The following is a 26,839-nucleotide window of genomic DNA, read 5'->3' as shown; positions in this document are numbered from 1 at the left end:
GGATGAATCCCACTTGATCATGATGTATTATTTTTTTAATATGTTGTTGTATTCGATTTGCTAGTATTTTGTTTAGTATTTTAGCATCTGTATTCATTAGAGATATTGGTCTGTAGTTTTCTTTTTTTGTGCCATTTTTGCTTGATTTTGGTATGAGGGTTATGTTGGCCTCATAAAATGTTTTTGCAAGTATTGCTTCTTCTTCAATTTTTTGGAAGACTTTCAGTAGAATAGGAACCAAGTCTTCTTTGAATGTTTAATAAAATTTGCTGGTATAGCCGTCAGGGCCTGGACTTTTATTTTGGGGGAGGATTTTAATGGTTTTTTCTATTTCTTCTCTACTAATAGGTCTGTTTAGGCTTTCTGCTTCTTCTTGACTCAGTCTAGGAAGGTTGTATTGTTCCAGGAATTTATCCATTTCTTCTAGGTTGTTGAATTTAGTGGCATAAAGTTTTTCATAGTATTCTACAATAATTCTTTGTATATCTACGGTGTCCGTGGTGATTTCTCCTCTTTCATTTTGGATTTTGTTTATATGAGTTCTTTCTCTTTTTTCCTTGGTAAGTCTTGCCAAGGGTTTGTCAATTTTGTTGATCTTTTCAAAGAACCAGCTCCTTGTTCTATTAATTTTTTCTATAGTTTTTCTGTTCTCTAATTCATTTATTTCTGCTCTGATTTTTATTATCTCCTTTCTTCAGCTGGTTTTGGGTTGTCTTTGTTCTTCTTTTTCTAGTTCCTTAAGGTGTGAAGTTAAGTGGTTCACTTGGGCTCTCTCTTGTTTGTTCATATATGCCTGAAGTGATATGATCTTCCCTCTTATCACTGCTTTTGCTGCATCCCAGAGATTCTGATATGTCGTATTGTCATTTTCATTAGTCTGTATATATCTTTTGATCTCTGCACTTATTTCTTCTTTGATCCATTCATTTTTTAAAAGTATGTTGTTTAGTTTCCACATTTTTGTGGGATTTTTTTCCTCTTTTTTGCAGTTGAATTCTAGTTTCAAGGCTTTATGATCAGAAAATATGCTTGGTACAACTTCGATTTTTCTGAATTTGCTGATGTTGTTTTTGTGGCCCAACATATGGTCAATTCTTGAGAATGATCCATGTACACTGGAGAAAAATGTATACTCAGTCACTTTGGGATGAAATGTCCTGTAGATGTCTATCATATCCAGGTGCTCTAGTGTTTTGTTTAAGGCCACTATGTCTTTGTTGATTCTCTGTTTGGATGACCGATCTAGAGCCGTCAGCGGTGTATTGAGGTCTCCAAGTATGATTGTATTTTTGTCAGTTTTTGTTTTAAGATCAATAAGTAGCTGTCTTATATATTTTGGTGCTACTTGGTTTGGTGCATATATATTAAGAATTGTTATGTCTTCTTGATTCAGTGTCCCCTTAGCCATCATGAAATGGCCATTTGTGTCTCTGAGTACTTTTCCTGTCTTGTAGTCAGCATTATCCGATAAGAGTATTGCTACACCTGCTTTTTTTGGGATGTTATTTGCTTGGAGTATTGTTTTCCAGCCTTTCACTTTGAATTTGTTTTTATCCTTGTTACTTAGATGAGTTTCCTGTAGGCAGCATACAGTTGGATTTTCTTTTTTAATCCATTCTGCTACTCTGTGCCTTTTTATTGGTGAGTTTAATCCGTTTACATTTAGTGTAATTATTGACACTTGTGAGTTCCCTATTGCCATTTTATAGATTGCTTTCTGTTAGTTTTGTGTTTTGTTTGATCCTTCTCTTTCGTTTTCTATCTTTTGTTTTTATTTGGTTGTATTCCATACATCTTTCCTCTGTTGCTATCTTTTTTATCTCATGTGCTTCTGTGGTGGTTTTTTCAATGGTGGTTACCTTTAAGTAATGAAAAGGGTCCCTACCCTGTTCATTGTAGCGCACTATTTTGTGAGTACTTTTGCACTCCATCGTCCTTTGCTACTGTTAATCTCCATCTTCTCCCCCCCTTTCTTTTTTTTGTTGTCACAGTTTAAATTTGGTTTTATTGTGTTCTTCTTGGAGCTTTTACTTGTGGCTCTGTTTTTTTTTTTTTGTTCTTTGTATCTGATTGGAGAACCCCCTTTAGTAATTCCTGGAGTGGGGGTTTTCTGATGATAAATTCCCTCATCTCTTCTGTATCTGTGAATGTTTTTATTTCTCCTTCATATTTGAAGGATAGCTTTGATGGGTATAGTATTCGTGGCTGAAAGTTCCTCTCTTTCAGGACTTTAAATATTGGGGTCCACTCTCTTCTAGCTTGTAGAGTTTCTGCTGAGAAATCTGATGATAATCTAATGGGCCTTCCTTTATATGTTGTATTCTTCTTTTCCCTGGCTGCCTTGAGAACTTTTTCTTTGCTGTTGGTTTGTGTCAATTTCATTATGATATGCCTTAGAGTAGGTTTGTTGGGGTTAAGAAAACTCAGAGTTCTGTTTGCTTCTTGAACTTGAGGCTTTAGTTCTTTCCACAGGCTTGGGAAGTTCTCATCTATTATTTGTTTGAGTATGTTCTCCATTCCATTTTCTCTCTCTTCTCCCTCTGATATACCTATTATTCTTATGTTATTCTTTCTGATGGAGTCAGATAATTCTTGTAGGGCTATCTCATTTTTTTTAATTTTTGAGTCTCTTTCTTCTTCTCTCTGTTGTGCCTCAAGTTGCTTGTCTTCTATTTCACTAATCCTCTCTTCTATCTGACCTGTTCTATTAGGTAAGCTTGTTACTTCGTTTTTCAGCTCGTGTATTGAGTTTTTCATCTCTGTTTGATTTGTTTTTATAGTTTCAATTTCCTTGGACATATATTCTTTGTGTTCATTGAGTTGTTTTCTGAGCTCCCTAAATTGCCTTTCTGTGTTTTCTTGTATATCTCAGAGGATTTTTAGGATTTCTATCTTGAATTCTCTGTCATTTAGCTCCAAGGTTTCCAATATATTAAATTTTTTCTCCATAGATTTTTCCTCATCTAGCTGTGTTACCTCTCGTTCTTTTGTATCCATGATATTCGATTTTCTCTTCCTTAATGGCATCTGAGGGTGGTTTTGTTGATAGTATTAATGAGATTTAATAAATAATAAAAAATTTAAAAAATAAAAAATCAAAAAGAGTTGTTTTTTTTAAAAAAATTAATAATGAAATAAAGAAAAATAAAATAAAATAAAAATTAAAAAAAAGGAAATTCTTCCCCCCCTCCTTTTTTCCTCTCCTCTCCTCTCCCCTCTTTCTTGAGAAAATCTTGTGGTGAACTGTGAATTATAACAAACAATGCCTGTGATGGAGGGCCTGAATTGGGGAAAAGTAATAAAGGGGCAAAAAAAAAAAAAAAGAAAAAAAAAGAGCGTATGGACCCACAAAAAGCAAATAAGGAAAAAATTTGGGTCAAGAATAAAATGATTTGCTTTTAGGTGTTGGTTGTCTAAGAGTTATGATGAGAGGAATAAGAGGGAAACGGAAAAATGGGGGGACAAATTAAAAAATTACTATTGTATTTAGTGGAACAAGAACTAGATAAAATGGAGAGCCAGGGATGGGAGCACTGCTAGTGAGTTAAAAAGGTGAAGTAAAAACCCCCCAAAATGCCACAAACATAAGTTTGAGTCCCAGATAAGATAATTTGTTTATTATTGAGGTTTGAATGAGAGGAGATGTAAAGGAGAAAGGAAGAAACTAATATAGAGGGAGAAAAGAAAGAGAAAGAGAGAAAAAAAAGAGGGAACCACTAAAAGAAGAAAAAAGAAAAAAGAAGAGAGAGAGTGAGAGAGAGAGTTAAGGGTTTTGGAGTGCAACCCTCATAGAGAGAAAGGAAGAAGAGAGAAAAGATAATGGGAGATGTTACACTTATGGGTAGTGTAGTTCAAGGAGAGGAGAGAGTAAGACCAGCAGAGAGTTAATCGGCCAAATTGGAGGAGGAAAAAAAATATCAAGAATGAAGATAAGAGAAACAAATGAACAAATATAATAAAATGGGATAGGTTATAAAGTCTGCAGATTATTCTTGATTTTGAGAGGTTATCTTCTTGCTTTTTCTTTTCTCTCCCTCTTCCTGGTTGGTGACTCTGTTCCCCGGGTTCTGCCCCTTTGGCACGCTCAGGTAGAGGTTTGCAGTTGATAAGTCTCTATGGCAATGTCATGTATTGTGCTTTAGTCTCGTTGGCAGTCGAGGCTCATTAGCATTTATAGGCTCCGACAGTGAGAGAGTCCGTGTTCCTGGAGCCTTTCTCCTAGTCTTTCCTTCCTCAATTAGTAGCCTGATAATCCAGCTATGGGGTTGCTGCTGCCTCTGCCTGGATAGTAAGAGGCTCAAAGAGCTGGCAACTCCCCACTCTATTTCCACTCAGCACAGGGCTCTGGGTAAGGCTCAGTCAGTCAGAGCTGCTAGCATAATCAGGCGGGCTTTCCGCCCACTCAAAGACCTCTGGCTCTGCCACTCTGTCCAGTAACACAGGCGGGCGCCCACTTCCGGGGCGCTTGGAGGAAACTCTCACTCACTATCTGCGCGTGCAGACCAGGATATCCGACCAGCAGTCTCACGCTCTGAGTGAAACCCCCAACCGCAAGGAAAAGTTGCAGCGTTGGAATTGGCTCTCATTCCGTCCCCGTGCGCAGCTTTTGCAAGGCGCTGGGGCGGCCCGAGATTCTGCTTTGGCCCACACAAAGGCCCCTGACTCTACCCCTCTGTGTGATAACACGGGCGCGCACTGCCGAGGCACTCGGAGGAATCTCTCGCTCACTATCTGCGCGCGCAGACCAGGATATGAGGCCGGCCGCGTTTTCCTCTGAGTGAATCCCCTACCAGCACGGAAAAGTTCCACCGTTGGAATTAGTTCTCGCTCCCTCCCGTGCGCGGCTTTCCCAGGGCGCTGGGGCTGCCCAGAGATTCTGCTTTCAGCCCACACAAAGGCCTCTGACTCTGCCTCTCTGTGGGGTAACACGGGCACCCACTCCCGGGGCTTAGGAAGAAATCTCTCGCCCACTATCTGCACGCACCGACCAGGAGATCGGGTAAAATGGCTGCCCCGCTTGTCTTTCTTTGTTTGGGTTTGGCGCGAGTGTTAGCTTGTATTGCCCGGGTTGCCACAGGATCAGTTTTTCCTCGGCTTGGATCTCTGTGCCACAGCCTGGTTCGGCCGTTTGTGCCGCGGCCTGGATCTATTCACCCCCTTTGCCCGCCTCAGTTTCTATATTCACGGATCCCAGAGAAAGCCGCCCTGTTTAGGTTAGTGAGGAAGGCGGAGCATTTCTTACTCCCTAGTTCCTTCGGGGTTTGGTTATATATTTAGCCAATTTTTCGCTCGACCATACCTTCGGGTGTATTCCGAAACATCTGGCCGCTCCAAGGATAGGTTTTTCTGTTTCTGGTTGAAGATCTTGTTGAGTTTTGGGGGAGATTTATCGGTATTGCTTCCTACCCCGCCATTACTCTGATGTCATCCTGATTGCTTTCTTAATACATGCCTTGACCTCAGGCCTTCAGCAGACCGAGTAACCCCTTGCTCAAGCCAGTGACCTTGGGCTCAAGCTGGTGAGCTTTTGCTCAAACCAGATGAGCCCTCTCTCAAGCTGGCAACCTCGGTGTCTTGAACCTGGGTCTTCTGTATTCCAGTCCGATGCTCTATCCACTGCGCCACTGCCCGGTCAGGCTGTAATATGTTTTGAAGTCAAGAAATGTGAAGATTTCGGATTTGTTCTTCTTTCTCAAGATTGTTTTGGCTATTCAGATTTTGTGGTTCTATATTAATTTAGGATTTTTTCCTTTCATTTCTGCAAAGAACGCCATTGGGATTTTGATGGGCATTGCATTGAATCTGGAGGTCATGTGGGGAAGTATGGAAATTTTAGCAATATTAAATCTTTTGACCCATGAACTCAGGATTTCTTTCCCTTACTTTTTTGCTTCATTGGTTAAGTTATTCTTAAATATATTGTCATTTCTGGTGCTGTTGTAAATGGGATTCTTTATTTCCGTTTTAGATTATTTGTTGTTAGTGTATGAAAATGCAACTGATTTTTGTATGTTGATTTTCTATCCTGCAATTTTGCAGAATTTATTAGTTCTAACAGATTTTTGAACATGTGTGGAATCTTTATGGTTTTATACATATGAGATCATGTCATCTGCCTAGAGAGATAGAAGTTTAACTTCTGAATTATATTTTGTTTTAGAGTAATTTCAATTAGGACACTGATAATTTCCTTTATATATATTCTTAAAGCAGTCTTCTTTCCCCTGAATATGACTGTGTTTTGTAATTCAAAGACACATTCTTACAGTTAAGACCACAATCTTCCTATCTGTGGAAAAGGTATGTAAGAAGAGGACTTAGAGCATCATAATATTTGACCCCTATAAAACAACTTTATTAAATACACATCAATAAGATAGTTGCTTTACAGAAGGGAAAGCTGAGGTTCAAACTTATAAGACTCACTTGTATGACATAATAATAGTAATGCCTGTTTTCTCATCCACATACTTTTCAAAGTATGTGAATAGACTATCCACTTTAGCTTAGTATTGCCATGTTTTTCTTGCTAATTAAAAAAAAATTATTTATTTATTTATTTTATTTTTTTATTTTTTTACAGAGACAGAGAGAGAGTCAGAGTGAGGGATAGACAGGGACAGACAGACAGGAACGGAGAGATGAGAAGCATCAATCATTAGTTTTTCATTGCGTGTTTCAACACCTTAGTTGTCCATTGATTGCCCCTCATATGTTCCTTGACCGCGGGCCTTCAGCAGACCGAGTAACCCCTTGCTAGAGCCAGCGACCTTGGGTTCAAGCTGGTGGGCTTTTGCTCAAACCAGATCAGCCCGTGCTCAAGTTGGCGACCTCGGGGTCTTGAACCTGGGTCCTCTGCATCCTAGTCCAATGCTCTATCCACTGCGCCACCGCCTGGTCAGGCTAAAAAAAAATGTATTAATAATAAAGCTTGCTTTTTTATATCTGAGTATTAATCAACATGTGGCTTGGAGAACTGATGAAAGTATTCTGTAGTAGGAATTAGGTAGTCTGGGACAACCACACTTACTGAAGAAAATGAACAAATAATTACTAAAACTTGACTCTTGTTTATATTCCTTGTATTATAAGCCGGTGCTATATATATGTTAAAATTTTCAATTATATGCTGTATTCCTTTTTTCATTTCTAGAGGCCTTTGTTTTATTTTTATTGTATCATTATTGTTACATTTGAGGATTACATATATTTGTTTGTTTTAATTCCACATTAAAAAAATCCAGTATCAGCTTGTGTGGCTTGGTAGAGTTCTTAATCATTACAGAATTTATTTTTATTTATTTTTTAAAAATTTATTTAAAGTATTTGTCAATTATCATTTATCATTCCTATATCCTCCTTTACCTCCCCCACCCGCCACACCCAGCAATCACCACACTGTTGTTTGTGTCCATGAGTTTTTTCATTTTCTTTTTTATTTTTTGCTCTATCCCTGCACTTTCTCCACCCACACCACCCTCACAGCAGAATTTATTTTGTAACGCTGTGAATTATAGTCCTCTTCACCGAACCACACTCAACTCCAAAATTACTCTTTAGCATCTGAACTGATTTTAGTAAGAAGCACATTGTGTGCGTTAATAAATCTTAACAAATTTTAATTTTCCTTAGGGTTGTTGTAGCATTATATTTATCAAGTGCCCTTGAATGATTCATGAAAAGTACTGAATTAATGTGTTTGCCCATGAATATTTTCTTTTTGTTCTTAAGTTGCTTTTATCTGCCTATTCATCAGAATAAACATTGCTTATTCTTACTTTAAATTTATTTTGTTGTGCAAACATAATATCTGTATTTTCAAATAAATATTTATATTGTATGACCTTTTTTTTTTTTTTTCTGAAGCTGGAAACGGGGAGAGACAGTCAGACAGACTCCCGCATGCGCCCGACCGGGATCCACCCGGCGCGCCCACCAGGGGCGACGCTCTGCCCACCAGGGGGCGATGCTCTGCCCCTCCGGGGCGTCGCTCTGCCGTGACCAGAGCCACTCTAGAGCCTGGGGCAGAGGCCAAGGAGCCATCCCTAGCGCCCGGGCCATCCTTGCTCCAATGGAGCCTTGGCTGCGGGAGGGGAAGAGAGAGACAGAGAGGAAGGAGGGGGTGGGGGTGGAGAAGCAAATGGGTGCTTCTCCTATGCGCCCTGGCCGGGAATTGAACCCTGGTCCCCCGCACGCTAGGCCGACGCTCCACCGCTGAGCCAACCGGCCAGGGCCTGTATGACCATTTTTATAGCTCTCTTTAGTGTTCCCTAAGTCATGATCTTCCTTTCTTCATTGAGGTTAAGACACGCAGAGCCATCCGTCTTACAGAGGACTTGATGAGGTGACAATGCACCCATTGGTAGCCAGGGCTCTATAATATGGTAAAATCTCTATAATATGGTAAAATCTCTATAATATGGTAAACTCTCAGTTTTGGTTTGCCTCCTTCAGAGGAAAGAAACTTCTTTCAAGTTGTTGAGTGCGAGTTTAAAGATGACTGGCTGCAGTAAAAGAATTATTTTTGAATTAAGGATACTTAAAGCATTCTAGGTTCGTGTAGCTGATACCATGTCTCAACAAACAACAGGAAAACCTGTTATAGAGTGATTCTGACCACTAACCTTGGCTGAACCAATGAACTAATTACACTCTATTTCGTCTTTGTTGATATGACCCTATAGATATCAATCACACAGATCTGAAGGCTGGGGAGCTGATAATTTGCTATTTCAGATGATGTAATTACTTCCAAGAAATTAGAAAGGCTTAGTAAGAGAAAATATAATTGCTGTTCCAGCAATTTGTACTCATGATCAACAGAAAAGAGGGAGTAAATAAGCATCTATATCCTGTTGGAAAATTTGAGTCTTCCATGATGTCTTTATCTTTCAATTTTGGGAGACTTATTTTGAGAAAAAATTTCATTGTAATGACATTTAGGCACCACTCTTATTGATTACTTACTACTATAATTATTTAAGATTTATTTTTTTTTCAACTTTGATATGGAATTTACTATTGAGCATAGCCTCAATTTACATCAAATATGTTAATGGGATGTTTTATGTGGTCCCAGATCCACATTAACAAGGTATCTACTGGCCTGAATCAAAATATGGTCACTTACAAGTTGGCTACTGGCTCCTTGGGAATGAATGACAAAGTTTTCCATGAGGAAGAACTTGATGCATGCTACACTATTTTTCTCCTAATCTTGTTATAAGGTTAGCCCTAGTGATTTAATTAAATATAGTGAAATTCTGGTAAGAGAGACGTAAAAAAAAATTACTGAGAAAGGAAAAGTCTTTTATGAAATAAAACACATACTTTTGTCTAACACCAAAAGACTCTAACACCAAATGCCCACATCTTTCATAAAAATTAAAGAATAATTTTATCCTTTTCAGGAAACATAGATGGCATCCTTTTTAAAAAATCAAATTTATGTGTTTTGGGTTTTTTATTTCAGCATGTGGAGAAACCCTACAAGACTCCAATGGCAACCTTTCCTCTCCAGGATTTCCAAACGGCTACCCTTCCTATACACACTGCATCTGGCGAGTGTCCGTGACCCCAGGGGAGAAGGTAGTGTATGACAGCACGGGTTTTCTTTTACTCTCACATAAGTACAAGGTTCATTTTTCAAATAGAATTTGCTTTGTTTTTTATTCTTGTTTGATTCATCAAATAAAAGACTAAATAGTTCAGAAAATTTATAATGAATTTTACATGATTAAATATTATATTTTACAGAAACATACAGACTGACTAGTGTAAAAGTAAAAGGCTTATCTGATCATTTCTTTATCAAATTATGCTTGTTAAGAAGAACTAAAACATACCATAAAATGTCACTATATTTATCTCTCTGAAAATAATCACAAGCTATTATCTAAAAATGTCATGATACCCTGGTTTCAAACATTTTTTTTTAAAGACTGTGCTTCCTGAAATCAGATGACTATTTTTCAATATATTGGGAAATTTAATAAGAAGATTAAAAGTCATAAGCATGAAAAGATTTAATTTTTAAAGGATATATGTTTGAGACAAAAATAGAACAAATATACATATCAAAACAATGCTTATTTCTTCTGTCAGATTTATATGTAGGTTTTATTTCTTCATCATTTCCTACAATAAACATTATTTTATGTAAGAAAAGTATCATAAACTAAGATTATTGTTGCACAGCAATGAGAATGTACTTAATGGTACAAAATTGTACACTTTAAATTGTTAAGAAGGTAAATTTTATGTTATGTGTGTTTCACCACAATAATAAAAAATTGAGATTTTCAATGCACATGTATGTCTTTGTAGGTCTGAGCCTGCCAAGGCAGAGACAGATTCCTGTCCAATTTAAGGCTGTTTGTGATGTTGTACAGTACATGCTGGGAACAGTCCAGGATGTGCAGCTGAGAATGTAGCTGTGTTGAGCTGATAAAAGCATACAGCATTGATTCTTCCATCCCTCAGAACTGATTGATCTTGTAACAAGGGTAGATTATGTATTTAATATCGTTAACATTTTTTCTTTTCCTGTGTAACGCATTTAAAAGCTATTGCTTGACTACTTTCATTTTGCAAAAAAAAAAGTTCTTGTTAACCACTCATCTAATTGTTTACACATATGGGGTCAATTTACAATATAATGTTTACATTGCCAAAGGCACAGCTTAAATTCAGCAATTACTGTATAGATAAATTGTTGATTCTGTTAAAATGTATCTTCTGGTGTGTCAGAGAAATCATTACTATCAAGAATCTTATGTACATATTTCAAGGACAAAGCCTTAATATAAAAGGCAAGCTCTGAAAAATAATTGAAGAAAGCAAGCTACAACTTGTCATGGACTTGCAGAGATAAGGGAGCTCAGATCTTGGGCTGGTGCAGTGAACTGAGAGGAGCAGGGAGAGCACTGACTGAAAAAGGAAGGAGGGGAGAGAACAGTTTGAGCACCATTGCGGCATTCCACCTAGCGAGGTTGCCATTGATTAGATGTAGGCTGGGGTGAGGATTAAGGAAGGAAAGGTATAAAAAATGTTCCTATGAGTAGTTGGTGATGGCAAATCAAAACTTTAAAACCCAGATATTATCATATACGTTTAAATGAAAAAAAATTTTTTTTTCTTTAAAAAAAATTTTTTTTATTTAATTAATTGTGTTTACATAGATTCTAGGGTTGCCCTGAATGCATCCCCCCTTCCCCCTATTCCCCTCAACATCTCTCTTGCCCCCCTCCCCATAACACCCTCCCCCCTTCCCTTCAGGTTTATCCCATCCTATCATCCCCTTTCCCTCTGTCCTCTTTTTCTCTGGTCCCTTTGATCCCTCTTCTGTCTCAATTCCATTCCTCAGTTCTCATTATTCCTTGGATTCCTCAAATGAGTGAGGTCATATGATATTTTTCTTTCTCTGCCTGGCTTATTTCACTCAACATAATAGTTTCCAGGTCTCTCCATATTGTTACAAAAGGTAATATTTCCTTCTTTTTCATAGTCCCATAGTATTCCATTGTATATATGTACCACAGCTTTTTAATACTCATCCACTGACGGACACTTGGGCTGTTTCCAGATCTTCACTATTGTGAACAATGCTGCCATAAACATGGCGATGCATTTCTTTTTTTCAGTCGATGATATGGTGTCCTTGGGATACATTCCTATAAGTGGGATGGTCCAATCAAAAAATGGGCACAAGAAAGAATAGACACTTCTCCAAAGAGGACATACAGATGGCCAATAGACAAATGAAAAAATGTTCAACATCACTAATCATTAGAGAAATGCAAATTAAAACCACAATGAGATACCACCTCATACCAGTCAGAATGGCGCTCATTAACAAAACAACACACGATAGGTGCTGGCGAGGATGTGGAGAAAGGGGAACTCTCCTGCACTGCTGGTGGGAATGCAGACTGGTGCAGCCACTGTGGAAAACAGTATGGAGATTTCTCAAAAAATTAGAAATGGAAAAAAAATGTTTTTGTAGCATAATCCAGCACCTATTTTTCACCTGTCATATGATTAATCCCTGATGGAATGAGGGATCTACCTGCGTCGTACAGCTAGTCTGTTGTAAGGCAGGGACTGGGACCAAGGCGCTGCTTCCTTGTCCATTCTTCTTTAGATTTTAAAGTAAGAAGCCTTTTATTTTGACATGTGTTGATTTTCCTGAGAAACGTTCGAAGGAAGCCTGTATTTTTATGTTTCCCAGTATCGTTGGATTAAGTAAATTGGATCAATACTTTAGTTGTATCACTGTTACAACATTTATATTGCGAGGGAGGCCTAAATAAGTACCTCGACAATAATAAGATATCAGAATCTTAACAAGGCATCAGATTTGTGTTTTCTGCACATTATCCAGTTACATCCTTCTGATTTAATTCTGCTGTGATATCGTGACCTCCATTTTCCAGTAAGAAAATTCATTCACACCCAGAAATTTTAAGTAAACTAACAAGCTGAGAAGCTAGAGCTTCCACCCAATCTTTCTAACTCCCAATCACAAATGGCTTCTAGTTGCAAGAAAAGGTGTGAAGTTTTTTCTTTAGCAGGATACAGTTAAGAGCTGAACAAACTAAAATGATCACATATTCTAGGAATGGGCATATTTTTCTGGGAAAAATATACAGTAAATATTGTTTTAGCTTTGCAGGTTATACAGTCTGTTTTAAATACTCAATTCTACTATTATTTCTCAAAATCAGTCCTAGACAATATGAAAGGAAATATTCCAGCAAAACTTTCTGAAGAACCATTTAATAACATCAGTCTAATTGACAAGGTCTGTAATCTATTCCCCATCCTTAGCATTATAAGTTATACATGTTGTGCTAGTTGATCTAGTTGTCTACAGTGCTCATGGAATTAGTTTAGGTATTCAATAATGTCTTCATTGTGCTGAGAAAAGTTCACTGATTGTATCTTTCTCTGAAGACTTGCAGACATCTGGACCCTAGACTGTTGATCTGTTTTTCTTCAATACTCTTCACTTTGCATCATTGAAAGACAAAGTCTTTAATAAGCAAACTCCACTGCAACTGTATCCATTCAACTTCACAGAATAACAACTAAGAATCTTGACTAATAACAGAAATTTTTCCTTATATCTCCCTCAATTTCATGTTCTAAGGAAACTATGGTTAATTTTATACTGATAAATGGTAGTACTTAAGATATAACACATTTATATAATTGTGCTAGGTAGTCTTTATTGTTCCGTTCTTAGAAAAAAGATGCAATATATTTTCATAAAATAATGTAATATAAAACAATCAAGTATTTTCCAGTGCTCTGATTTGTAATTCAAGTATGGATTCTGCTAGAAACCTTAGTACAAGGCCGACAGTTTTAGTTTTACATCAGAGCCCTAAGATTTGATTTTTAGAAAATCTATCTTTATTACATTTTCCACTTCTAAAGGATTCTGTGTTTTATATTAAAGTAGGACGGATTTGTTCCTCCATGGTGCTTTGTGTTTAAAATAGAAGATTAAAAACAAGATAGGAAACTCTTCTGCTTAGAGTTATTCCCCTTCCAAATGTGTGTGTGTGTGTGTGTGTGTGTGTGTTCCAAACTTCAAATATTAACTGTTAGCAATCCAAGCACATTGTTTCAGTTGTGAATAAAATTGATGATATATATACTTCCAATTTAGCTGCTTTTTTCCTGCATCGAGGAAGAAGTTGAAATTATTTCTACACTATTATAGAACTCCCCTTTAAATTTAAGAGGGAAGCCACAAAATAAGTCTTGGGGTCTATTTGTGTCTGCACGCTAGCTGTACCATCCCAAATGAAGTCTTGTATAATCATACAGAGTTGAAATCCTGGTTATTGCTAACGGGAGACTACAAATGTGAATGAAACTTAATATCAGGCACTGGTCGTTTTCCCCAGTTAAGGCAGACTGAAAGTAAATACAGAGTTAAGGAGAAAAACCAGAAGTGATTTCCCAATTATGTCCTCAGAATAACTTAATTTTGCATTGGTATTCAGAGATGGAGAAGCAAACATATTGGGATCTTCAGAAAAATAGTTCAGAAGTTATGCACTTTGATAATCAACTGTTGAGGAATATTGGAAAAGAAAATAAGTCCTTTGTCATTGGCTTTTTTGGAAACTTTTGTAAATATTTTTAGAGAATATTTGGAGTGATACAAGTACAATTAGGTGAAAGAGAAGAAAAACGAAGGAAAACTATAAATACGCGAAATAAAGCCTTGGCGGGGTAGCGTTGAGTACCATCCCAATCTGCCAAGGTTGCAGATTTGATCCCCAGTCAAGGGCACACACAAGAATCAATCAATGAATGCATAAATAAGTGGAACAAATCAATGTTTCTCTCTCCCCACCCTCTTTCTCTAAAAAAAAAAAAAAAAAAATCAATAAAATTAAATAAGCTAGGTAAAAATAAATGAGCCATTTTATTAAAACCAAATTACGCCACACCTACTGCATTACATTCAAAATAGTGTGTCTCTATTTTTATAACTTTGGCAGATTTCATCTCTTTGTAATCTAGGATGTACAATTAAAAAATTGAACTACAATTATTTTAATGATGAAATATTAATATTATTATAAGGTACACCTTACTTTCACAATAGTTAGATAAATTCTTAGTTTCTATCTCTGTAAAATGAATTTTTTATATATGCAGTTATAACCAATTTTGGTATGCAACTTCATAGATGATCATTGTGAGGCTGAGATATAGAATGCCATAAAAATATTTATTGTTATGCTGAATTTTCATTCTGGGAAAAAGTAAGCTGGTTAAGAATTGATTTGCCATAGTAAGTACTTAACTGTTAAATATTAAGAAAAGGGAGAAGAATTAGAATATGTTTTCTAATGCAAAAATAGTAGTAATTTCTGAAATATGGATTCAGGATGGATCGATATTTTTTTCTTCCTTTTTTTTTAGTCATTTTATAAGAGTTTTACTTCTAGATTTTTATATCATCACGAAAACATCCTTTAAGTGTTGTTACAAACTATAGTTTTGGCCCTGGCCGGTTTGCTCAGTGGTAGAGTGTCGGCCTGGCGTGCAGAAGTCCCGGGTTCGATTCCCGGCCAGGGCACACAGGAGAAGCGCCCATCTGCTTCTCCACCCCTCCCCCTCTCCTTCCTCTCTGTCTCTCTCTTCCCCTCCTGCAGCCAAGGCTCCATTGGAGCAAAGATGGCCCGGGCGCTGGGGATGGCTCCTTGACCTCTACCCCAGGCGCTGGAGTGGCTCTGGTCGCGGCAGAGCGACGCCCCGGAGGGGCAGAGCATCGCCCCCTGGTGGGCAGAGCGTCACCCCCTGGTGGGCGTGCCGGGTGGATCCCGGTCGGGTGCATGCGGGAGTCTGTCTGTCTCTCCCCGTTTCCAGCTTCAGAAAAATAAAAAAACAAACAAACAAAAAAAACAAACTATAGTTTTATATTAGAAGCATTTCAAATACTCATAATTTGTTGCTTTTAGCCAAAGTCTATTTCAGTTTCTGGTATAAAGAGTACGTTCACTATATGCCTTATTCATCTTAGCTATTTTAAGGAGAATTGTGTTAGAATGAGTTTTTGAACATAAAAAAATATTTTCCAAATAAATTTTTTTCATCAGGGAGGTAAATTTCTCATTAGTTTGGATCTCCTTTTGGTGTAATGAAGTAAAAGAAGAGTTAATTACTGGAAAGAAAAAGTCTTTTTATAAAGCAGTAAGAAAATTGTCTCTCCAAGAGCTGTTCTTGAATTATCTTCACAAAAAAGCAGCATGATTTCCAAACAAAGTACAGAAGAAAGGGTCATGTGCAAGTTCTAACTTGAAAGGTCTGAATATATATTCTTGGATCTAGAGAAGCATAGTGACATCTGCCTTTGATTATAGTTGCATGGACAAATTCAAATTCTAGAACTGTTCTTAAAACATTTCAACATGCACAATAATATTATGTTCTTGGGCTATGGAACATGGTGGTTATTTTTAACATGATTATATATGTCTGACTTCTTGTCTTTGAAATAAATTATTAAAAAGGAGACATTTTTGGTGAAATCAGAAGTTTTCATGGCTTTTAAGTCATATTTATCTTAGAAAATTCAAAATAAACTACTTGAATAAAGGTTTCTGTTTATTTCACAACTGGTCAAATTTATAGAAACTTTGGTTTAATTGCTAAAATGTTTGTGCTTTTATATTGTTACATATTAATGAGAATGGGAAAATCATGGATTTATTTTTTTTGATCGTTGTAAAGAAGAAAAACTGAGTAAAGTACTAAGTTAGAGAAAAGAAAAAAGCTAGCATCTGTTTTCGCAGTAGCTCTGGCTCCCTGACCTCCAGGAATCAAATCGCCATGTGCAGTTCCAATCATTTTTATTCCCTCTGTCGATTTGCTCTGTTTTGCAGATTGTTTTGAATTTTACCACGATGGACTTATACAAAAGTAGTTTGTGCTGGTATGACTACATTGAAGTGAGAGATGGGTACGGGAGGAAATCCGCTCTCCTTGGTAAGAGGTTACTCATCTACCTTTCACATGGCTGCGCATACAGTCTGTCCTGTCTAAAGAAAATCGATTCTTTCCAGAGTCACCTTAGAATTAAAATTGTATGTGACCAACATTTTAATTTTCTTAACACTTATTTAAACCACAGCAAAAATACAGGCAGATAGATAAATAAGTAAATTGATTTAAACTAGCTTAAATTATGACATAGTACTTAGATCTGATATAGAATGATGATTGAGTAACTTTCACGTGTATTACGCTTATAGTGACTACTCGCCACAATGTTTTTCTGTGTAGTTTTAAATTGAAAACCATAGTTTAATGAGAAAACCAGGTATGATCTGTTGTATGTGTGTATTGTTTTGTGTGCAGGCAGTAGAGGGTGAGCTGTTACGTCCAGCTGTTGGTAGCTGGCTTCCTATGCCAAGGTTATTGGCTGGAGTGTAGATGATACAGTTTTGCTTCTCAGAGAGTTTTTTGTGGCTGAGAAGAGACATTTGTAGTTTGTGTCATAAACTGTAGCTCAGATTTGATGCTCAGGAAAATGTGCTGCCAATGCTTAACCACAGACCACACCATTAATGTGCATGAGCCACTTGACTGTGGCCCTCTGTTTTACTTAACGGTGAAAGCTGTCGTGAGCATGTCAGCATCTACTCTGCATTGATCTTTTTGAGATTGTGACTTTTCCTTTATTCTTAGAAGTAGCTTTGCTCAGCTGTGCCAATGTACTGTACAAATCCTTTTTCTTACCACCTAAAAACTGTTGAATGGACACTGTTGTATTAAAAAGTGACAGCAGCCTTAATAAGTCCAAGAGACCTGTAGAAATGTATAATTGTAAGGAAAAATAAAGATTTAAACTAATCCAATGCATCAGGTTGAGGAAAACATTGTTTAGAACATTTCATTTCTTAGCCTAGATGAAGCAATTTATGATTTATGTATGTGTGTTCCAAAGAAAACATTTCATTAGACTCATACTGAAGCATCAAATGTAGAGCTAAAATATGGAGAACTCTTCTGTTTAGAGCACCATCATCCTGACATGCTGCGTGGTGTAAGGGTCCTTCACACTGCTTTAGTCGGGTCACAGTCACGTGGAAAGATTTCACCAGCATTTCCTCCAAAACTTGGCTCCTTCAAGTGTAGTCCTCAGACTGGCAGCATCAGAGTCACTTGGAGGATTGTTAAGAATGTAGAAATATAATGCCATGCCTTCCCTTCTGAATTAGAGACTGTATTTTAACAGACTCCTGGCAATTCATGTGCACATTACAGTTTAAGAAACATTGCTGTCTTTTACCTTCCCATAAGATACTGTTGCCAGTTAAGAAAACAGCTCCTCATTTGTTGGATATGACTATGAATTGGTTTTACCTTGACTACCATTTTTAATATACTGTACTATATAACTGGGTATGATGTCATTGCCAGGGGCATGCAAAAATGGATGACCCTGTATTATTGTTTGTAGAATTACTTTATGTGCATTGTCATATTTAACCTTTTTTTTTTCACTTAATGGAAGCGTAGGGCACAGTGGCAGACATACAGTAAGTAATAAGTATTTGTGGAGGGTTGAGGGAAGACAGAAGACACGAGAGAAATTATTATATTCATTTGGTATTATACTTGCCTATGGATAAACACAGAAAACAACTCAGAACTTCTATTCAATTTTTCTGATATGATTTGCCATCCTGCTTACTACACTAGAGGTTCTAGCTTTACAGATGAGATGGAACGTATGCAATAACATAAGATCCTTGGAGCAGTATCTGGGTTTCCCCGATGAGTCATCATTGAACCTGGCTGGACAAAGAATGCCACTTTGAGCTGAGACATATCCTTAACCAAGTTACTACCCCACTAATGACCAGACTTATCATTTTAAACTGGTTTCTCAGGATCACTTGTATATTTTTCTGTTCTTCATAGAATAATATTCCTCAGCTTGATATATCACATGACTTGTTACAAGTATTTCTTTTGAGCTAGCTGTTTCTTCATTCCACAAATAAAGATACTGACAGCAGTTGGTTAATCTGAGGATATGTTCTAATACTTAATAAGTAGATACAAAAGGATTGTGTATCCACCTTTCTTAAGAAAATATTAAGGTGTAATTATGGTTCTAGTTACAAAGGAGAGAGATAGGAATCAAATCAGCTGTTATATGTATAATTTAATTTTCCGCTAATGCAGAAAGCAATTAGAATAGAGTCGTATTTAGGAGTCTCTTTTATCCTTTTATTTCTTTCAGGTAGATTCTGTGGGGACAAATTGCCTGAAGTTCTTACCTCTACAGAAAGCAGAATGTGGATTGAGTTCCGTAGTAGCAGTAACTGGGTAGGAAAAGGCTTTGCAGCTCTCTATGAAGGTAAGTCCCATCGACTTTTACAGATTGCTTCCTGTAAGACCTCTCAACAGAAATATCCTTTCTCTCAATAACACAAGAGAATAACAACAACAAATACAAATCCAGGAGAGTGATATTGTAACCATATTTTAATTAGGCGGTTTTTTGAACCTTGTGTTATACTATTCACAGGGATGATTTTTAATAAACATACTTGGGAAATGTAAATTGCAGAAACAACCTGTTTCCTAGGACCGGTGATGTAGTAACCTACAAATGTGCTCAGGGATGTGTGCGGGGGAAGAAAGGGCATGACAGTTCTTAAACTGGAAATCTCTTTTATGATAATATGAGAATATTATGGAGCAACGATCATTTTCCTTCACACTGAAGTTGAGTCTAGTCGGTGCCCGCTCTGCAGCAGTGTGCTCTGTTACAGGAAACTGCACAGAAGGTGATTGTGCACATTTCTGGAGCCTGCTTTGTGTAATGGAGAGGGTCGGCATCCAAGGAAGACTTTACAAGGAGCTTTGTTCTAGACTTCTCTAAACAATAAATCGGCATTGTGCTCCCTGGCTTGCTCCCTTCTTGCCAGGTTGTGGGTGGAGGAGACGCTTTTTGCTCCTGCCTCCGCTAGGACAGGAGTTTAGGAAATTTAGAGGACAGAAGATTTCTGCTTCCCTTAAACTTTTAAGTGAAAGGAGGCATTTTGTTTCAAAGATTTAACTGCATGGCAGAGGAAAAGCTTTTTTGGATGGAGCACAGATGTTGAGCACATGATGCTAGCCAATGCCAGAGGCCCAGAGAGTTCTGTGGAGAGTGGAGCCTCTCTCCTGATCAGCCGTTTTTACCTGAGGTCAAAACACTGAAAGCAGCAGCTCGGGGAATCACAGAGCAGACTCACACTAAATTTGCCAGATCTCTAGAGGTTTTTAAGTGTTAAAAATGTGCTCTTTTTTTTTTGGAGTAAAGATATGAATTAACAGTGACAAAAAAAATTATGTATTCCTGTGCTGACTATTATCTAACATTTATAGTTAAGTGGCTAGTTTTTTAGGGGTTTTTTTTTTTATTGTTTTCATCTAAATGTTTACAACAGTGCAGCTGGCCAACTTTTATTTTTATAACCTGGTCTTTATGGACTCAGCTACAAGCACCAAACTGAAATGTTGTCTTAGAAGAAAATGAAAATGGAATGGCATGTCTAGGTCTATTTATTTATTTTTGCTTTCCTCAGCAATCTGTGGAGGTGAGATTCGTAAAAATGAAGGACAGATTCAGTCTCCTAATTATCCCGATGACTACAGACCAATGAAAGAATGTGTGTGGAAAATAACAGTGTCAGAAGACTACTATGTCGGACTGACCTTTCAGGCCTTTGAGGTAAAGTCTGTTAGGCAGTCTTCTCAGAGCATATACCCCGTAAATGACAGTGGCATTTAAGGGGTTCCTCATTAAATAAGCAGTGAACCAGGGAATCAGCTTTTTAATCAGTGGAGAAGCAAAGGATTGCCTATAAAATGTAACATCAAGAGCCAAAGCCTCCCCCCACCCCATATTTGCTCTTGTTGCAGACATTTTCAAGAAGATTAAAGTGAGTTTACATTATCTGTGCTATTTGAATTAGAATGTTTGAAGTACTGACAATAGCTTCTTTTGACAAATGTGCGGGCTTGTTTCACAAGACTGTTTGAAGGGTCCATTAAATAATAGAACTTTTATTTCTCTTCTAAACTAAGAGGTTAAAAGGTAGAGCGTCTTTTTTGTTGTTATTGTTGTTGGGGGAAAATCCATTTTTGCCATTATGCAGAAAATTGTTTATAACAGAAATAAGACTTTAAGTGTTGTTAGGAGCTTTTGACTTCATGAAAAATATTTATCGAGAAGAAGTCAGCACCAACATTGCATTTTTAGATGAGGGCAGGATAAACCAAAGGCCAGTCAGAATTCTGGAGCAAAGTCTGGGCCCCAAATCACCAAGCTGGCTCAAGTCATTTTTGTGGGAGTCAGAGGAACTGAGTTACAGGTTAGAAGTCAAGAGATGGGGGGAGTTATGAGGAACCCCAGAGTCTGTGTAAGTAGAATATCATTCTAGAAATTGAGAGCCCAAGTGAAGTGGGGAGGAATGATGAGATGGTGGTAGTAGGTCCAGACAGGGGCACCAGATGCCACAACCAGAGGCTATCACTTTAGAACAGTGGTCCCCAACCCCCGGGCCACAGACCAGTACCGGTCTGTGGGCCATTTGGTACCGGTCCACAGAGAAAGAATAAATAACTTACATTATTTCTGTTTTATTTATACTTAAGTCTGAATAATGTTTTATTTTTTTTAAATGACCAGATTCCCTCTGTTACATCCGTCTAAGACTCACTCTTGACGCTTGTCTTGGTCACGTGATACATTTATCCGTCCCACCCTAAAGGCCGGTTTGTGAAAATATTTTCTGACATTAAACCAGTCCGTGGCCCAAAAAAGGTTGGGGACCACTGCTTTAGAAGATTGATTCACTGTCCAACAAATTAGAAGTCAGTAGAGAACCCAGTCCACTGCCGGGGTTCCCTGTCCCCACAGCAGGAGCACCAGGGGAATCCAGGCTTTACTTACTCATATATCCAGGGAGCATTGCACCACCACCTGCAAGCTGTGTCATATATATTTTGATAGAGCCTCATCTCTGTCTCTTTGCATGTACCATTTAATTTCCAACACATTTCTTTTATCATGAAAAAGTTATCTTTTCTGCTGTGATTATGATGTTTATGCCCTCAACAATTTTGCATTTTTGAAGATTATTTGATTCACACTTGCATTTTGTTATTTTAACGGATCAATAAGATTGTGAACATTATTCAAATTAGACCATTTTATTGTTAAGAGTAAACTAAAATTGGGTTGGATTAACCTGCTATTTAGAAAACAAAACAACTGGTTCATTGAAAAACTACCTAATAACCTCATTACTTGTACATTGTGATATTGCAAAAAGTAAGCAATGAATTGTCTTTCAAGATATAGTCCAATGTATTATAGATGTGATGTCAGAAAATGTATTTATTCCATGGATCTGAACACTGGATAGTATCAAGGACAAATAGGAAAGACTTATATCTCAGGCACTTAGAGCCATGCCTAACACAGAGTAGTTACAGCCATACTTGTTGAGTGAGTAAATGAATAAATTATTACTAAGCTTTGGGATTGGGGAAAAGGTCATGTCATAGTTTGGCTCACAGTACATTTTATTTATTATCTCTAGTTCCTTGTTCTTTCTTAATGTTGATTTATTTCCTTATGGTTTTTTCCTCCTTCATTTATATACTGGACATATTTCAATGTCTCATAGGCCTCTCATCTTTACATGACTAGAACGAAACCTTGATTGTGTTGTCTTACTCACTAACCCACTCTTCTTCAGTCTTCCTTACTTCACTATTACTCTTCCAGTGCAGCACTATTCACTCAAAGAATACCCTTCATTCTACATTTTCTTTTAAACCCCAAGACCAATCTATCAATATATTGCATTTATGTTTTTCTTCACAGTATGTCTCATATCTAACCACTTTATCCCTCCTTCCTGACCACCACTGTGTTCTCACCATCGCCCCTTCCCTTGGAGCTGGGTGATGGCCTCACATCAGTACCCTGCCCCTACTACCCTGACCTCCACAAGGCGAGAATGATACTTTTATAATGTAAGCGAGATCATAGCACCACTCCGCTTAAATTCTTTCAGGGGTTTTCCGTTACACCTAAAATAAAATATAAATTTAATTATCCTGGACCAAGGCAACCCACGATTTGTCCCCAAGCTCCTTCTCCCTCTCATTGTGCCAACTCTTCTGGGCCTTCCTTCTTTTCCTCAAAAATGCCAAGTTTACTCCCGTGTCACAGCATTGCCATTGATGTTCTTCTACTTCTAGAGCTTTCCTTTGTTCTCCTCTCTTAATTCAGATTTCTGCTAAATCATCAACCCTTTAAAAGGGCCTTGCCTGGTAACTCCATTTAAAATATTTTCTTACCGACAGTTGTCTAGAAGCACTCTGTTTTACTTTAGTTCACTGCTCTTACATCTTTTGGAATTTGTTGTGGATTTGTTTATATGGTTATTGTCTGTCTCTCACTAGATATGACCATCAGAGGCTGGGAATCTTACCAGTCTTGTTAATCACTGTATCTTCACCACTTGATGCATATTTAATATTTGATAGTGGGAGGGATGAATGGATAGATGAATTATATGTGAGGGTGTGAGCACATAATGATTGGTGAGTGGAAATTAATATATCCTTTCTTTATCAGAGGTACGTAAGTTTCCACACAAAGGAAACAGGCCTGAATTGGTAAAAATGGTTAGGATTATGGAGGACCTACTACGGGTGTGACTGAATTTATCTAGAGATCCTGGGTTTTAAGAAATTCAGAAGTGACAAGGAATTTAGAGATTTCTTAATATACCATCTAAATCTTTTTAGATTAGGGAACTGAATTTATTCCATTAACATAGTATCACACAAAGGAGAGCTAAACTAGCATTAAAACCAAGGTGCAGTCGATCTTCATTACTCACAGACTCTATATTTACAAATTCGCCTACTCACTAAAATTTATTTGTAACCTTCAAATCAATAATCATGCTGCTTTGTGCTATTCATAGACATGCACAGAACAGCAAAATATTTGAGTCATCTGATGTACACATTCCCAGCTTTGATGTGCCTTGTGGAGAAAATATATGTGTTAGATAAGCATCTTTCAGGCATGAGTTATAGTGCTTTTGGGCATGAGTTCAGTGTTAATAAATTGATGATATGTGTTAAGATGCCTTTAAACAGAACCACACATAAAACAAGGCTTGTACTGATTGCTTGACAAAAAGTTTGCAGGAACCTAACCCAGTATTACTTCGGGAACAAGGTATCCACTAATTCAGTGTTTTTAGTAACTTTATAGAACCTAACTATCATGAATACCAAGAATTGATATCTATTTTAACTTGTTCTAGTGGTCATTAGGTGGTTTATTTCATTTAGTTACCTGTTTTTATCAATTTATTTATGTTTACATAATATATATTTGATATACAGCTTATACATTTTATGTTGAAAATGATAATTTTTAGGAAGTCCTCACCAATCTTCAGTGTTTTATGGTTTTGTCAGTATTATTCACTGATACCAGTCTTTGCCAGTTTTCAAAAACTTTCTATTTTTGTAACTTTTTAATTTTCTGTTACTCTCTTCCCTTTCAGATAAACTTGTCCATTATTCTGTTGAAATCTACTATAAAGAATTTACTAGCTGTCCATTATTTATACCTTTTTGTGAATTCATGTCATGATTTTACCTTCCTACTGCTATTTAGATTTTAATGGAAGTACAGAAAGTCTAAACAAGTATTTTTGTTCATGAATCGCAGATGTCTTTGAGCAGGCGAGGACACTCTTTGGGGTTTATAGAATCCTGGACCCTTTGGAAAGTGTTTACTTCTCTAGTTATTTAACTTCTCTGGTTACTGGTGGATTGCTTCTTAAGACTAGTGCTGAAGTGAGTGTGTGCATGCATGTAGATAATGTCTAAAGTCATCTTGGAGAGCCATCTTCTATTTGGCAACAGTGTTAGTTGTAAAGAAGCCCTCTATACTAAATACTATTTTACTGGAGCACTTTCAGTATGCAAAAACACTGAAGAGAAAAACTTTTGGAAGACTGGAAATGTTTACAGTAACAACTTTCAAAAAATGTTAATACAGCAGAAAAAATGAGAAATAAACTCAGAGCTTACTTATGTTTACATTGAAATCCCCACATTCATTAATTTAAGTGGGATTACGGTTGAGGTACTTGTCCACATTTCTCCACACTGATCTGATTATACTTTCCTCATGAAAACCATAGACAGCCTGACCAGGCAGTGGCACAGTGGATAGAGCATTGGACTGGAATGAAGAGGACCAAGGTTCGAAACCCTGAAGTTGCTGACTTGAGCGCAGAGTCGCTGACTTGAACGTGGAATCATAGAAATGACCCCATGGTCATTGGCTTGAGCCCAAAGGTCACTAGATTAAAGCTCAAGGTCACTGGCTTGAGCCCAGGTTACTGGCTTGGGCAAGAGATCACTGGCTCAGCAGGCCTCCCCTCCCCCCAGGCAAGGCACATATGAGAAAGCAATCAATGAACAACTAAGGAGCCACAATGAAGAATTGATGCTTCTCATCTCTCTCCCTTCCTGCCTGTCTGTCCCTATCTGTCCCTCTTTCTCTCTCTGTCACACACACACACACACACACACACACACACACACACACACACACACACACACCATAGACATTTAATAGTCTTACCCATCATTGCTACATGCTGCAACATTCTAAATGATTTACAAAAGTTTTCATCTTGGTACTTTGTGGATTGCTCAACTAAAAGTAGTCCTTTAGTTCTTTTAAGTATTTTATATTAATCTAAATTAACTAGACTAATCTTTTTTAATGAACTAAGAAGCATAGACAGGAAGATCTTAATTAGTTAATGTTTCACATTTTTATGCTTCTGACATATTATCTATTTTAGGATGTTTGGCAAAGAATATATATTGGTTAATGACTCTAAAATAATTATATATATAAATATATATTTAAATACATTGATATTATATATATATATAAAAGAATTTAGTATCTCTTCAAAATTACAGTTTAAGCTTTAATTCTTCTCTGAAAGATTAGCAGGTGTTTGTTTCAATAATCTTGCCCACTGTCACACAATTCATAAATGATAGCACTGTGATTGAAACAAATCCCAGGGCCTGTGCACTTCTATGCCGAGGACCTGATAGGAAAGAGAAACACTGATATTTTCTCATAACTTTAAATTCTTTCCCTTCATAACATTCTTCATTTATACTTTTATACTTTTGTATTGTTTAATCAGCATATGTCTGTCAGTCAGGAACATGTCTGTTTTATGCACCAATCTTTACACATTGTCAAGAGTATATTATCTGGCCATAGTAGGTTTTTAATAAATACAAACTAAATTTATAAGTACTTTAAAAATAATTGTGTCATGAAAGAAAAATATTAAGTGGCAGCATTTAAAATCGTGAGTTACATAAAAATTGACCTAGCCCGACGAGGCGGTGGCACAGTGAATGGAGTGTTCGACTGGGATGTGGAGGAGTCAGGTTTGAAACCCCAAGGTCACCAGCTTGAGCGTGGGCTAATCTGGTATGAGCACAGCTCACCAGCTTGGACCCAGGGTTGCTGGCTTGAGTAAGGGATCACTCAGTCTGCTGTAGTCCCCCGGTCAAGACATGTACAGTATGTCCATAAAGTCATGGTGCACTTTTGACTGGTCACAGGAGAGCAACAAAAGAAGATAGAAATGTGAAATCTGCACCAAATAAAAGGAAAACCCTCCCAGTTTCTATAGGATGATGTGGCAGCATGTGCACATGCGCAGATGATGATGTAACACCGTGTATACAGCGGAGCAGCCCATGGCCATGCCAGTCGAGATGTGGATGGTACAGAGGAAAGTTCAGTGAGTTCTGTGGCTCACTACATTCGAATCTGTGACCAAAGTGCAATGTGAGTTTCGGCACGTTTATAATGAAGCACCACCACATAGGAATAACATTACTCGGTGGGATAAGCAGTTGAAGGAAACCGGCAGTTTGGTGGAGAAACCCTGTTCTGGTAGGCCATCAGTCAGTGACAAGTCTGTAGAGGCTATACGGGATAGCTACTAAGGAGCCCTAAAAAAATCTGTGCGTGAGCCCACATCGAACTGCATTGAATAGGTATGAAACTGGGAGAGTTTTCCTTTTCTTTGGTGCAGATTTCACATTTCTATCATCTTTTCTTGTTTTCCTGTGACCAGTCAAAAGTGCACCATGACTTTACGGACACACTGTATGAGAAAGCAATCAATGAGCAGCTAACGTGCTGCAACAGAGTTGATGC

General features: G+C 37.5%; 1 protein-coding gene across 2 annotated transcripts in view; it reads left to right on the top strand.

The window, feature by feature from the left end:
* The window catches only part of TLL1 (tolloid like 1), a 202,133-nt gene that overhangs the window by 119,563 nt on the left and 55,731 nt on the right, over positions 1-26,839 (top strand). For both annotated transcript variants that reach the window (XM_066386943.1, XM_066386936.1), the window contains exons 9-12: positions 9,473-9,588; positions 16,410-16,512; positions 18,779-18,895; positions 20,112-20,257. In XM_066386943.1, coding sequence (XP_066243040.1) covers positions 9,473-9,588; positions 16,410-16,512; positions 18,779-18,895; positions 20,112-20,257 — 482 coding nt within the window. The remainder of the gene's footprint in view (positions 1-9,472; positions 9,589-16,409; positions 16,513-18,778; positions 18,896-20,111; positions 20,258-26,839) is intronic.

Source organism: Saccopteryx leptura, chromosome 1 (genome assembly GCF_036850995.1).
Source record: "Saccopteryx leptura isolate mSacLep1 chromosome 1, mSacLep1_pri_phased_curated, whole genome shotgun sequence".
In the NCBI taxonomy this organism is placed as follows: Eukaryota; Metazoa; Chordata; class Mammalia; order Chiroptera; family Emballonuridae; genus Saccopteryx; species Saccopteryx leptura.
The sequence above is the reverse complement of the archived record's forward strand: the minus strand, read 5'-3'. Positions and strand labels throughout refer to the sequence as shown.